This window comes from Corapipo altera, unplaced genomic scaffold (assembly GCF_003945725.1).
Source record: "Corapipo altera isolate COAL_440 unplaced genomic scaffold, ASM394572v1 62, whole genome shotgun sequence".
Lineage (NCBI taxonomy): Eukaryota > Metazoa > Chordata > Aves > Passeriformes > Pipridae > Corapipo > Corapipo altera.
The window spans coordinates 12,708,154-12,720,411 of record NW_020884894.1 but is presented as its reverse complement, the minus strand read 5'-3'; the positions used below and the strand labels follow the sequence as shown (position 1 = coordinate 12,720,411).

At 37.1% G+C, this 12,258-nt stretch overlaps 2 protein-coding genes across 6 annotated transcripts in view; one reads left to right on the top strand and one right to left on the bottom strand.

Annotated features, from left to right (window-relative positions):
• Positions 1–98, bottom strand: part of DDX28 (DEAD-box helicase 28) — a 1,924-nt gene extending 1,826 nt beyond the window's left edge. Inside the window, exon 1 of the mRNA XM_027646976.1 lies at positions 18–98. Within this exon, the coding sequence (XP_027502777.1) occupies positions 18–98 (81 nt within the window). The remainder of the gene's footprint in view (positions 1–17) is intronic.
• Positions 99–117: 19 nt separating this feature from the next.
• DUS2 (dihydrouridine synthase 2) overlaps positions 118–12,258 on the top strand; it is a 37,193-nt gene continuing 25,052 nt past the window's right edge. For 2 of the 5 annotated variants that reach the window (XM_027646762.1, XM_027646759.1), the window contains exons 1-12: positions 118–206; positions 526–665; positions 1,381–1,426; positions 2,969–3,060; positions 4,000–4,043; positions 4,859–4,919; positions 5,336–5,383; positions 7,187–7,252; positions 8,967–9,037; positions 9,521–9,607; positions 9,718–9,886; positions 10,858–10,979. In XM_027646762.1, coding sequence (XP_027502563.1) covers positions 134–206; positions 526–665; positions 1,381–1,426; positions 2,969–3,060; positions 4,000–4,043; positions 4,859–4,919; positions 5,336–5,383; positions 7,187–7,252; positions 8,967–9,037; positions 9,521–9,607; positions 9,718–9,886; positions 10,858–10,979 — 1,019 coding nt within the window. In that variant the 5' untranslated portion in view covers positions 118–133. Of the gene's footprint in view, positions 207–268; positions 420–525; positions 666–1,074; positions 1,158–1,380; positions 1,427–2,968; positions 3,061–3,999; positions 4,044–4,858; positions 4,920–5,335; positions 5,384–7,186; positions 7,253–8,966; positions 9,038–9,520; positions 9,608–9,717; positions 9,887–10,857; positions 10,980–12,258 lie in introns of those variants that run through there. The other 3 variants (XM_027646763.1, XM_027646760.1, XM_027646761.1) reach the window with 3 other exon arrangements.

Below are 12,258 nucleotides of genomic sequence, written 5' to 3'. Positions count from 1 at the left end.
GGGGGCTCCGCGCCCGCCGCCGCCGCCCCGGTGCCCGCGGGCCGCCGCGGCAGCAGCAGCGGGAGCGCGGCCGCCGTCCCGCCTCGGCCCAGCGCCATCGCGGCTCCCCCACGTGAGGCCGCGGCGCTGCCCGATGACGCCGTGGAAGAGCCGCTTCCCTCGGCGCTCCCCGCCCCGCGGAGCCGCGGTGGACCCACGCCAGGAGGGTGAGCGCGGCGGGGTCGGTTCGCCTTTTCCGCTGCCGGCTGAGAGCTGCCCCCGCGGGAGCAAACGCGGCCCTGGGGGGCTGTGGCGGAGACGGCCCGGCGCCCCTCGCTCGGGGGAAAGAGCTCGTGTTGGCGGGGAGCATCTCCCGGTTCCGCTGGGCTCCCTCACGGCTGGGTGAGCGGCCGGACCGGCTGCAGAGGGGGCCCCGTCGGGTATGACGGGGCACCCACTGCCCCTTCCCGCCAAAGGACAGATATGAGCGTTTTGCCGGTAGGAAATCGACGTTCCATGGCTGTCCTCCTTGGCTTTCTCTTTCAGGTAGTACCGCAATAGGAATGACGGTGAACCCACCCCTGTGTTTTAGAGGAAAGAAGATCCTGGCTCCAATGGTGCGAGTGGGAACGTTGCCAATGCGCCTTCTTGCCCTGGACTATGGTGCTGATATCGTGTACTGTGAGGTATGGAGGATAAGCAGATGAGGCAGTCTTATCTGCTCAACATTATTGTTAAGAAAAGAAAGCTAGTTTATTGTAGAACTTGTTCTTATTGCACATGTTTGTCGATTAAAAAAATTGGAGAAAGAAGAATCTCTATGGCTTAAGGCATTTCTCTTTGAGAGTTCTCAAGTTATGGCAAATCTATATTTTAAGCCTATTCAATACTCTCAGTTCATTTAGACAAAACACCATAAGAGTTTCCTCACATTGTACTGTTATTTGGGTTTTGCTGGTTTTTTTTTTTAGTATTTTTATTTTGATTTTTTGGAGTAGAGTCAGAACTTTGATAGAAGTTTTAGACTGACCTTCTGTTTCACCTGATTAGTTTTGTGCATCCATATATATCCCATCACAGCGCCGCTGTCCTTGCTTAACCGCTTTTCTCAAAGCTGGCTAAAATTGAGACTCCAGTTTGCTGCAGATCCTGTTGGTAGGACTGCTCTGTAACTTAAGGTACTTCCAGCCTAAACTGTTCTGTGATTCAATACTCTTACGGTCTTATGTTCTGTTAATATTTTGAAACTTCAGCGTGTTGTATATTAAACTCTTGTTTTAATTTGCTTTCTTTTTCTATATTTGGTCTCTCTAGATAATTAATTATTAAATGGGCAACTTTTTAGACTTTGCTGGCTGAAACACTTCAACTCACTGAGGTTTTTTTATCTTTCCTCCTCAGGAGCTGATTGACATAAAGATGCTGCAGTGTAAGAGGGTTATAAATGGCAAGTATAGCATTTCTTTTGATAGTACCTGTAAGCAGTCTTTTTTCTAATCAAGAGAAAAGATAATTACTTCTCTGAAGTATTTTTCTAGTGGTTACAGTGATGTACCAGAACATACAATCTCTCTGAACTGTGTCTAGGGGCTTAAAGTAAGCTTTTGAAGTGCTACCCTAGACCTGTCTGCTGCTCTACAGTTTCAAACTTTTGGTTTCCCTTCTAAAGGAATTTCAATAGTTCATTTAGTGTCCCTCAGGAAAACCATAAATATTTTTGGAGGACATAGCTAATGTATTAGTAACAAACAGTTTGTTATTCTTTTTAGAGTCCTAGCACAGGGTCCTTCTCCGTCATTAGCTTAGTTTATTACAAGGATTCAGTGAGTTTTCTGTTTGAACTTTTTGACAGGGTCAGGTCACTGGGTGTGCAAGTATTTGCCTTCTAAAATGGAGAGCTGTAATTTTACCTCCTGGAATGGTGTATTTCTCTTTTTCTTAAGAAAAATGGGATCAATGTTGGAAATCCATTGCTAATGTTTCAGCATTGTGCTTTCTGGCAGCAGGTGAAAGAAACTAGTAGCTGGAATAGACTGGACTTTAAAGTTCTAGTGCATTGTTTAAAATGTTAAAGCTTTCCATTTTATGTGGAAAGACAAAGACTAAAATTGTAATGAACAAATAAGCTTCCTAATCTTCCTCAATTCTGTATCTACATACTGGCTCCAGCCTCTCTACTGCCTTCTTATGCTATTATAATGAAGAGTAAACAGTAAAAAACTCTAGGGGTTGTTTTTGTTGTTGTTTTGTGGTGTTTGCATTTATTTTAAAGAAATTTTACATGTGTTTGTGCTAAAATAAAATCTAATTTACTGAATAAAACTATTCATATTAGATACAAAGCCTTTTAATTTTTTTTTAAAGTTTGATAATGTCAAGGGAACAAATTTGTTTGGACAGCAGTAGAGACAGTTTCCAATCATGAGTTTTTAAAATGTTAGCTGTTTGTGACATTATAATATACACACCTCCAAGTGTAATGCAATAAGGAAGCAACACATACAAGGTCTCACTGTTCATCTTTTGTTTACTAACTTGAAGTCCATGGGGTAGACTTGGTTGAACATGATTGTCACCACAAGTTCTTAAAATTATATGCTGAGACCTCCCTGCCTGAGTGGCATAGAAACAGTTGTTTGCAGTGTCCTTGTTGAGGAATAGAAGTTCACTGCAAGTCTACTCTCTCCTCTTGCCCTTTCCCAAAAATAGTACTATTAGGTTCGTTCTGGGTGAGTCATCAGTGGACTTGTTCTGGTGCTGATGTCCAAGGCTGAGGGGTGATTAGGGAGCCCTTTGGGAGGGAAACAGCAATGTGCAAGAAATGTACTGCAAGGACATATAGGAGGTAGGGTGCCATTAGTTCTGCTCTTCGTGGAAGACTTCTTTGATAGCATTTCATTTATATATAAATTACATAGTCCTATGACTTTTTTTATGTTTACATTTGTATATAATTTTCATCTGTTTTATCATTTCTCATTTCATGCAGAAGTACTTGAAACGGTGGACTTTGTTGCACCTAATGAAAGAGTTGTTTTCAGAACTTGTGAAAGGGAGAGGCAACGTGTCGTCTTTCAAATGGTAAGAAACCAACTGCAGGTACTCTACTAACAACCTGGTTAAACAAGGCAGTGCTAGTAACATGTTGATCTAAGTCTAAAGCACCTCCCACTATTGCAGACTGGCAATTTCTTGGTGCTTCAGATGGAGGTAAACTTTCACACCAAATGTGTTGCAGAGTTTCTGATCTGTAGATACATATCCAAGGAGATGCTACATTGTAAACTCTCCTTACAGCTGTTTTCAGAAGTGATGAAGATGAATTCTGTGCTCTGTGACAGCAGCTTGTTTTTGTAATAGGTATCTTTGATTTTTTTCCAAACATAGATTCCAAAAATAAATTATGTTTGATCACATGTTTAAATCTTGTACTGTCCTTTGAAACAGTCTCACTGGAAAGGCTGAAAGAAATAGCATTGTTTAGTATAGATAAGAGAGGATTAATGTGTGCACTAGCATTGCACAAATGGATTAAAGGCTGCTGGAGAGAGAAGGGTATTAATTTGCTCTTAGAGACCACTTTGTGTAGGACAGATGATGATGGGATTGGAGGGAAGGAGAAGTGTGGACTGTATTAAATGCTGAAAAGACCTTTTTCAGTGGTAATGGTAGCCCTGAAATCGGTTACTGGAGGCTGTAGAATTATTAGTGAAGCTTCTTAAGAACATGGAAAATAGATATCTTAGTGCTGATGGGCTAAGAACATTTGATATTGCTGTAGGTAAAGGAGGTGGACAGACCTCTTAGAATCCCTTTTTTGCATTACCTTTTGTCATTCAGTAGCTGAGTCTAGTCCGTGCTTTAGCTAAATATTTTAACTGTCCAGTGTGCTGTGAACGGGTCTCTGTCTACACTAAATGTTAGAGCAAATATAGTTGTACACACGTGCAAGTGAGCAGTTCCTTTTTTTAATTAATTTGTGATACTTTGTAATTATACATCCTCTTGTTCTACCAACAGGGTTCAGCAGATGCTGAGAGAGCCCTGGCAGTAGCTAAGCTTGTGTAAGTTGTCCATGTCATTTCCACCACGGGTTTATTTGGGATTTTTTGTTCAGAGGAATTACTGTGGAAGACAATCTTTTATGATTGAGAGGTTAAAAGCCGGTCTTCGTAGAATCAGGAAAAGTTCTGTAGGAGCTGCACAGTGAAGTGTAGCTTCTGAGAAGGCCAGTGGTGTAACGATGTAACTGCAGCTTCTACTTAAAATAATTCTTGCTCAAAGCAGCAGCTGCATAAATTCTGTACTGGTATTGATGGCTTTTTGCTAGTGTGAGTGTGCCCTTGATCTCCCTAGCGTGAAATTTCCCTGGGTATTGCACAGCTGCAAGTAAGATCAGTATGCCTGAAAATGTCTCTTACTGTTTGTGGTTTAAAACCTCCGATAATGTATTGTGTAGAAATGAAAAGGGGCTCTCAAAAAGGTGTTTTGAAGCCTTAATTTTAAATAGATGGAAGTTTCAGTAGGACTTGCTTTAGTGACAGTGGTGGATTAGTGATGGATATACTTATATATAATATATATATAAGTATATCCTTAACCGTATATAAACATATTTAAGATAAGTACTTGCAGCTTCTGCACAGCATTGGTAATTGAAACCTGTGGAAAGACTGATCTTCAGATCACTGTTAAAATGTATGTATGCAAGTTGTATGTATGCAAGTGGGAAGCTAAAAATTCAGAAATTCAAATAAGAACCACCTTAAGTTCTCATTTAAGCCTTAATGATGATGGAACAAGTTACCTGGAAAGATATCTATTTCCTGATTCTTGTTCTAATGTGCTGAAAAATATTTGTTTCCTCCTTCTTTTTCAGAGAGAGTGATGTGGCTGGTATTGATATCAACATGGGATGCCCAAAAGAATACTCTACTAAGGCAAGTGGATTTTGATTACTCTTAAATAAGCTTTTTCTTTCTTGGAGGTATGGAATACATGGTCTGTTAAAACAATAAATCTGTTCAGGTGTCACTTAATGAGAAGAAACTGGATGATTACAGTTGCTAAAAATAGCTTTTTGAAATCCTGTCTGCTCCATAAAGTAATGAGAGCAAATTGGTGCCCAGAATTACTGTTTAGTTATTTCGATACAGTTCTAACAAATGTTGCACCAAAGTGTTCACAAATGCTCCTGTATTTTAGATTTTGCCACTTTTTCTGTCTTATATTTCTCTCCCCCCCCCCCCCCCCTTAATATAACATTACACTTTTGTGCTGGTCTGCTATTAGGCAATTTAATTGAGTTGAAAAATGTGTTTGCCTAGTGCGTAACAGTTTCTGTGTATTTTCCCAGGGAGGTATGGGAGCAGCACTGCTATCTGATCCTGACAAAATAGAGTCTGTAAGTATCACCTTGTGGCCTTTGAACTGCTTGGAAAGTATTGTGCACTGTCCTCTACTGGAAGCAAGATTGAGTTGCATAGAAGACAAATTTTTTTGAGCCAAATTTTTGAGGCCTATATGGTTTTCCATGAATTAAGTAACGTGGGTGATACCATCCAGAATGAAAAGGTAATTTGTGAAGCATAAGGTGATGAAAGCTGAAAGAAAAAAATTTCCTAGTGGGAATTGAGAGGAAAATATTGAGCAAGCTAGAACTAAATATTGCAAAAATATTTTTCACGGGAAGGAGAGGCAGTTGTAAATATGATTGCTAACAGCTTCCCTTCCCCTCTACAACCATTATATTTTGTTCTGATCTTCAGAAGATTAGGAAACTCGATGCTCAAAAATTTGGAATTGTTCTTTTCAATTGAAGATGTTAATAGGCAGCAAAATCTTAGGCATTAAAATTACTCTTAGCAAACTGCAGAGGGATAACTGAACTCATAGCCTGCAAAAGACAACTGAAACTACAGCTCCAGATCAAGCTTACCATGTGATTAAAAATGATTTGGTTCTCACATTGGAATCTTTAATGAGGCTGACACTGAAAACTTCTAAGATTTGCTTATGATGCTATTGTAAAAAAATGTAGTGACAATGTTTGAAAATTATGTCATTTTAGTTTGATTTATATCAAAAAAATACAACTTGAAAATACTAAAGAGAGGAGTTTTTTAGATCATTTTCTTGGATGCTGCTGTTTATTTTGAGAAAACACTACTGAGGAAAGGTTTGAGTAGACAGTGCAAGGTGACAGAGATTGCCAGCTGTTTTAAGTACAAGAACTTGAGTGCAGCTATAACAGCTCATATCTGTATTGGGAACCTAATAAGTGCAGTAACATTAAACAAAATTCAAGTTCATAGGATACACCACCCTGAAAGCATTTATTTGCAGTTCCATCCATTTTATGTAAGAATGACATGCATGATAATATCTGAGAAAAATGGTTGAAAAAGAAGGGTTTTTTCCCAATAACAGTCAGGATCAGCTGGCTTCCACTCCTTTATTTAGAGACCTATTGGTTACTGTATAGTCATACAGTGATTTAAATGTGTATAGGCCATTACATGGCACTTTTAAGTAAGGTCTGTTGGACTTAAATTCAAGCTGTGAAAAGGAGATTCTTTGCATAGCTTGGTTTTTAAATGATTAGACTAACAACCACTCATTTGCCTGATTGTTCCAAGTTTGTTGTAACGAATAAAATGTGCTTTGCGTTAAGCATAGAATTAAGTTTGCTTTCCTTAAGAAGATTCAGTGATATAGCTTGAAATGTTTTTTCCATTTTGAAGGCTTTCTTATTTTTAAATAAAAATCTCATTTTAGGGAATACTTACATTTAGTTTTTATGAGAAACTGACAACTGGAATATAAGATGATGGGGAAACAGTTGCATGAAAATGAAAAACCTTTGCACTTTATTTTGAAATTATTAGTTCACAGGTCACCTCATACTAAAAGCAGTGTTGAAACTCCAGCAGCAATTAATTACTCTGTAAATTGAAAAAAGTTGAAATAAAAAAAAATGGAAATAGAAATGGCTTAGACTAGAAACAGGTTTTTATATCTGTTGGATAAAATGATATGTTCAATTACAGATTGAATGTGTCTGTCTACCATGAGAGATTTTTTAATAGAAGAATAGTAAGTAGTGTTACATTGTTCTAATTTCATTTATCTTCAAGAGAGAAAGGAGGAGAGCTTTAGTAACATCACTGTTGTGATCACGTTTTTGTCTTTTTCTTCCTTTTTCCAGATATTGACTGCCCTTGTTAAAGGAGTTTGTAAACCGGTAACCTGCAAAATCCGCATTTTGCCCTCAGTAAGAACCTAAATCATTATACCAAAGTGTTGTTGTTTGTTTTGGTGATTTAATATCAGTTATAATATATGCATTCTCATATGTTGTCTTTTTAGACCTGTTGTTGTGAAATAGTGCTTGGGGTTATAATTTCTGTTTGGAATGCTGTCCCAGCCTACAGGGTTATCTGACCCGCAAAATGTATGGAGACTGTGATTGTGGGCTTGTCAGATTCCATATGCAAGGACACAGAGGCTTTTATCCTCAAAATTTTTCAACTAAGTGATTTTTAAGTCACAGAGATACAAGAGAGTGTAGGACACCACCTCTCGAGCAGCCAGTAGCTGCTGTTAATTCCTATTTTTCAGCCAGGGAAGCCAATAGATGATTATTTTCTGTTTTTTCAGACTAATTTTTTTTTTCCAAACTGTTTTTCTGTTCTTGCAGTTAGAACAACCAATGGAGTTGCAGATTCTTTCTTGTACAGGATGTTTTCCCCATTTTCCAGAGTTCTTTTACAGCTCATGTAGCTTCCTTAGTGGATTTTTTTTTTTTCAGTTGAATTCCCTACATATTTTTAAACCTCCAAGGGATGATGGGCCTTCTCTTTAATAATGATTGATTATTTTGCCATTGTTTATTTTATTACCTGCCTAGATACTGCGATTGCATATGACCTGAATAGATACTTTGGTAGATGGATGAACTTTACCTGAACCAGCTATTGTTCAGAAATCATTTACATGTGCACTTAAAAAGGTTAGATGAACAACTGAAGCCTGTGGGAAAAGAATAAAAACCCCAGTCTAAGATGATTTTGGTTCTGAAGTACTGAAGTATTAAATCAGAGAACCGGCATCTCTCCTTTTTATTTTCTACAACTATCCTAGAACCTCTTCCTTTTTGTTTCAAGCTGTTTCTGTGTAACATGTCATCCATCAGAACAGCAGGTGAGCTTCTCTCTCTGTGTCCATGCCAGCTTGGAGATGTTACATTTTTCAAAAACTGAATCTGCTATTTTTGGGATGACCTACAGATATTTCTCCAGCTTTTGAAAAGAAAATTTATCTTTTTTTCATTCTCCCTTTCCCCAAAGCTACATAAGACAGGCTAACGCAGCAGTGTGCCACATTTCTTTCTGCCTTTTAAGAGCATCTTACCTCTTTGAAGATAGACTGGGAGCTTCCCCTTTTTCCCACTGGGTCTTTTGATTCATTGGTCATGTATGAATATCATTAGAATTTTTTAGATACTGGTTAACATTTTTAAGACATATATATCTGAGAGGGATGTTTATAGATGTGTGATTGCATCTTCTGTTGATTTCAGGAGGTATCCTCTTACTGAAAAGCATTTTAATTACAATTTACAGGGTAGTCATTAGAGAAGACTTGCTAATCAAATGTTCTATATCGTTTTCAAATGACAGTTCATAAACTTGCTGGAAAATATTCTTCTACCACAGAGTATTATGTTACCTGATTTGAGAAAGTTTGCAATCTATGGTTTCAAGGAGGCATTGAAAATGGATTCTTATTTTTGGCGTAGTACGTAGTTCTTAAATTGAAGTATAAATTAAATGGTTATGCGTATTGGGGTTTATTGATGAAATACAGGAATCACATCCCTCTTGAGGAAAGAAAAGACTTCCAGCATTTTTGTCTGTACAATATTTGCATGATGGTTATTCCTTTTGCTTTGAATTAAAATCTTGTAATTCTGTCTTATCCCTCAGGTTGAAGACACTGTGAATCTGGTGAAGAGAATAGAAAAAACTGGTATTGCTGCCATTGCAGTCCATGGAAGGTGAATTGATTTTAGGCAAGAAATACTTAGATTTTTTAGTCTGTTGATGAACAGAGCACAGTATGATATGACTAGAGTATTCTCTACATGCTAGATATAGTACATGGTTCTGATTTCAACCATTAACTGAATTGGTGTTGTAGAAAATCAGGCCACCAATTAGGGAATTGTACTGCTTGCTGCTGTTTTCTGAAAATTTTTGTCTCAAAGACCAAATAAACCTAAAATTATCTGCATACTCTGTATCTAAAAAATGCTGCTTATCTGAATATGGAATTACAGTAACAATGTCTTAAAATGTATTTGATAGGAAATAATTCTTTTGCATTTAAAGAAGCAGCAGGAAATTATATCGAATATATGAAATAAATAAGTGGAAACAAATATATCCCAATACTCCTTGTGTCACGTCTGCTGTGATTTAGAGATCTACAAATTCCACAGGAAATCTTTGGTCTTGTCTTTCTTTTGTTTGTTGGACAGAAATAAGGAGGAGAGGCCTCAGCACCCTGTCCACTGTGATGTGATCAAGGCCATATGTGAAGCTGTCTCCATTCCAGTAATAGCAAAGTAAGTTGGACAAAGTAGCTCATTATGTCCAGATGCCGGTACCTAACTTAAGATTTGCAAGTGCAGGAAAAAGATACGTGATTAATTAAAACAGTGTTGTTAATTTTTAGTGGAGGATCTCATGACTTCATCAAAGAATATATGGACATAGAGACCTTCCAGAAAGCAACAGCTGCCTCATCAGTAATGATAGCTCGTGCTGCCATGTGGAACCCATCTATCTTCAGAAAAGAGGGGTTTTTCCCCTTGAAGGATGTAATGCAAGATTACCTTAAATATGTACGGGTTTTTTTAAGATCTTACTTGTTGTTAAAATTGTTTACAATTGTTAATCCAAATCTTCCTAGAGTGTCTTAACTCCTTGTCATTTCAAAGACTTACTTTGGGGATGTTTTAACTTAATGCATATGACATGAGTCTTTCAGATCAACCACTGCTTCTTCTGTTTGACTTTGTTCAGAAAACAAAAGTTCAGAAATCTGTATTCAGTTTTTCTTGATCATTCTTTTGTTCTGTACCATGCTTTTTAGCCCTAGTTTCTTGGGAACATTTATGACATTTACAAGGCTATCTAAAAATGTCTAGAAATTTAAAAATATGTAGATCAGCTCTTTTGAAGTTACAAATTTACAAATTGAACAGATTATTATATACAGCATACAGTATTGAACAGAAAAGTGAAGGAATATGAAATAGTTTCTGCTAGATTCATTTTTAGAAATTAATTACTTTTCACAAATATTGTCAATAATTATTCACAGCAAGGAAGCAAAGGGAATGATTTGCCAATAAAGTAATGCTGTATTGTAGTACTGTAGCTCTCTTAGCTGAGTCACCTGGTATATAAAGTTTTATCTGTTATTCAAAAGACACTATTTTAAGGCTGTAATAGGAAATTAATCAGAAATCTGTAGCTTCGGTCATGTCATTAATTCAAAATGATTTGGTTTTTAAAAATTCGAACTTGCCATTTACCAGTTACTTACTAAAATAACAGTGCATTGCTAGTTGGTGACGTAAACTGGTCAACTCTTTCTTCATGAGTATATGGATAAGTTGAATTTTTGTTCATGAAGTCATGCCAAAATAATCAGATTATAGTCACATTCATAGTGGTGTTGAATGTTATCGAGGAAACTGCATTGTGGTTTGCCTTTCAAAAATGATTTTGAAAGTTATCAAGAGACATAAGCAAAATATAAGATAAATTTGTTAGGTGTGTTTTTAAATGCTTTGTGTCTCTCCTTCAGGCAGTGAGATACGATAATCACTATACCAACACAAAATACTGTTTGTGTCAGATGTTAAGAGAACAGTTGGAAACTGCTCAGGGTAAGAAGCTACATGCTGCACAGTCCACACAGGAGATCTGGTAAGCTTGTGCTTCAAACACAGGAATTATACTCTCTGTTAAACTTGCACATCACTTCCCTGTCTGTAGCACTGCCTGGCATTTCATACCTTCAGAAGTTGCAAAACCCCCAAAAATGTACAAACAAAAAAATCCAGTTAGTAAGATGTGAAATAACACAGTAAATTTTCCAGGTTTCCTTCATGCTCAGATTTTAAATCTTTAACCCTGAAATATTCAACTAATTTCAACTAAAATACTACTTTGATTGGTGCTTCATTGAGTGACAGGCCTTTATTCAATATTTACATTAAGTGGTCAAGAAAAGTTTCAGCATTCTCTAGTGTCAGTCTGGAGGTTAATAGTGTGGAGCTTGTCTCCTTCCAAGGATATTTATTGGTTTTAATTTTGCCTCTTGCATGTGGGGTTTTTAATGTTACTGGAATATTTACAGCCACATGTCTATTTTAAATGAACACTTAGAGATAAACTCGAAATAATGTATGAGGGTTGTCTGTGTGGTACTTCAAGGTACTTCTTTTGTGCTGCTTTTCATACCTGGAATGTATTAATGAATAATGACAACTTTTTTTAGGAAATATAGTAGCTTTAATTAATCTTGTCATCCTGGACATCTGAAACAGTCTGGATGAAATTTCTCAAAGGGGAGGACAGAAAAGGAAGAAGGAAAACTTTGTGAGAAACCATAAAATAAGCACGGAATTAAAGAATTCACATAGAATTAGGGGAATTCAGGTTTGGAACCATCCCAAACTGAACCATCCCAAAATAAAGGTCTGAGCTTGCATGTGTGATATCCATGTAGTGTGATATAATTATACTTCTGATGGAATGGAGGGGAAGAGACTCCTTGTTCTTGTAAACAGTCTGAAACTGTTTGATATCTTACGTGTATGAAAATGGATAGAAATGTTGAAAGCTTGAAATATTTTGTAAACGAATTTATTGTTTTCTTGCAAACCCTAGTCAGCATTCTCTTCATGTTCAAAATTAGTGGAAATGACTGCAATCTTTTTGCCAGTTTATTGCCTTCTGCCAGTTTTGGCTTTCTATAAATACTTCTGTCAGTGATTATTACATTTCAATACAATGAAGGGAATTTGTATTTCATATATAAAAGGAGCTATCCTTCATTAGTCATAAAGGAGCAATGGAATCCAGGAACAACTTTTAAACTTTTCAAGTTACTTTTCACTTTGGCAATGTAAAGAGTTGAAAACTTTTTAGTATGGTAACACACTATCTATTTTGACTGTAGTAGTTCATAGTATGTAAAGAA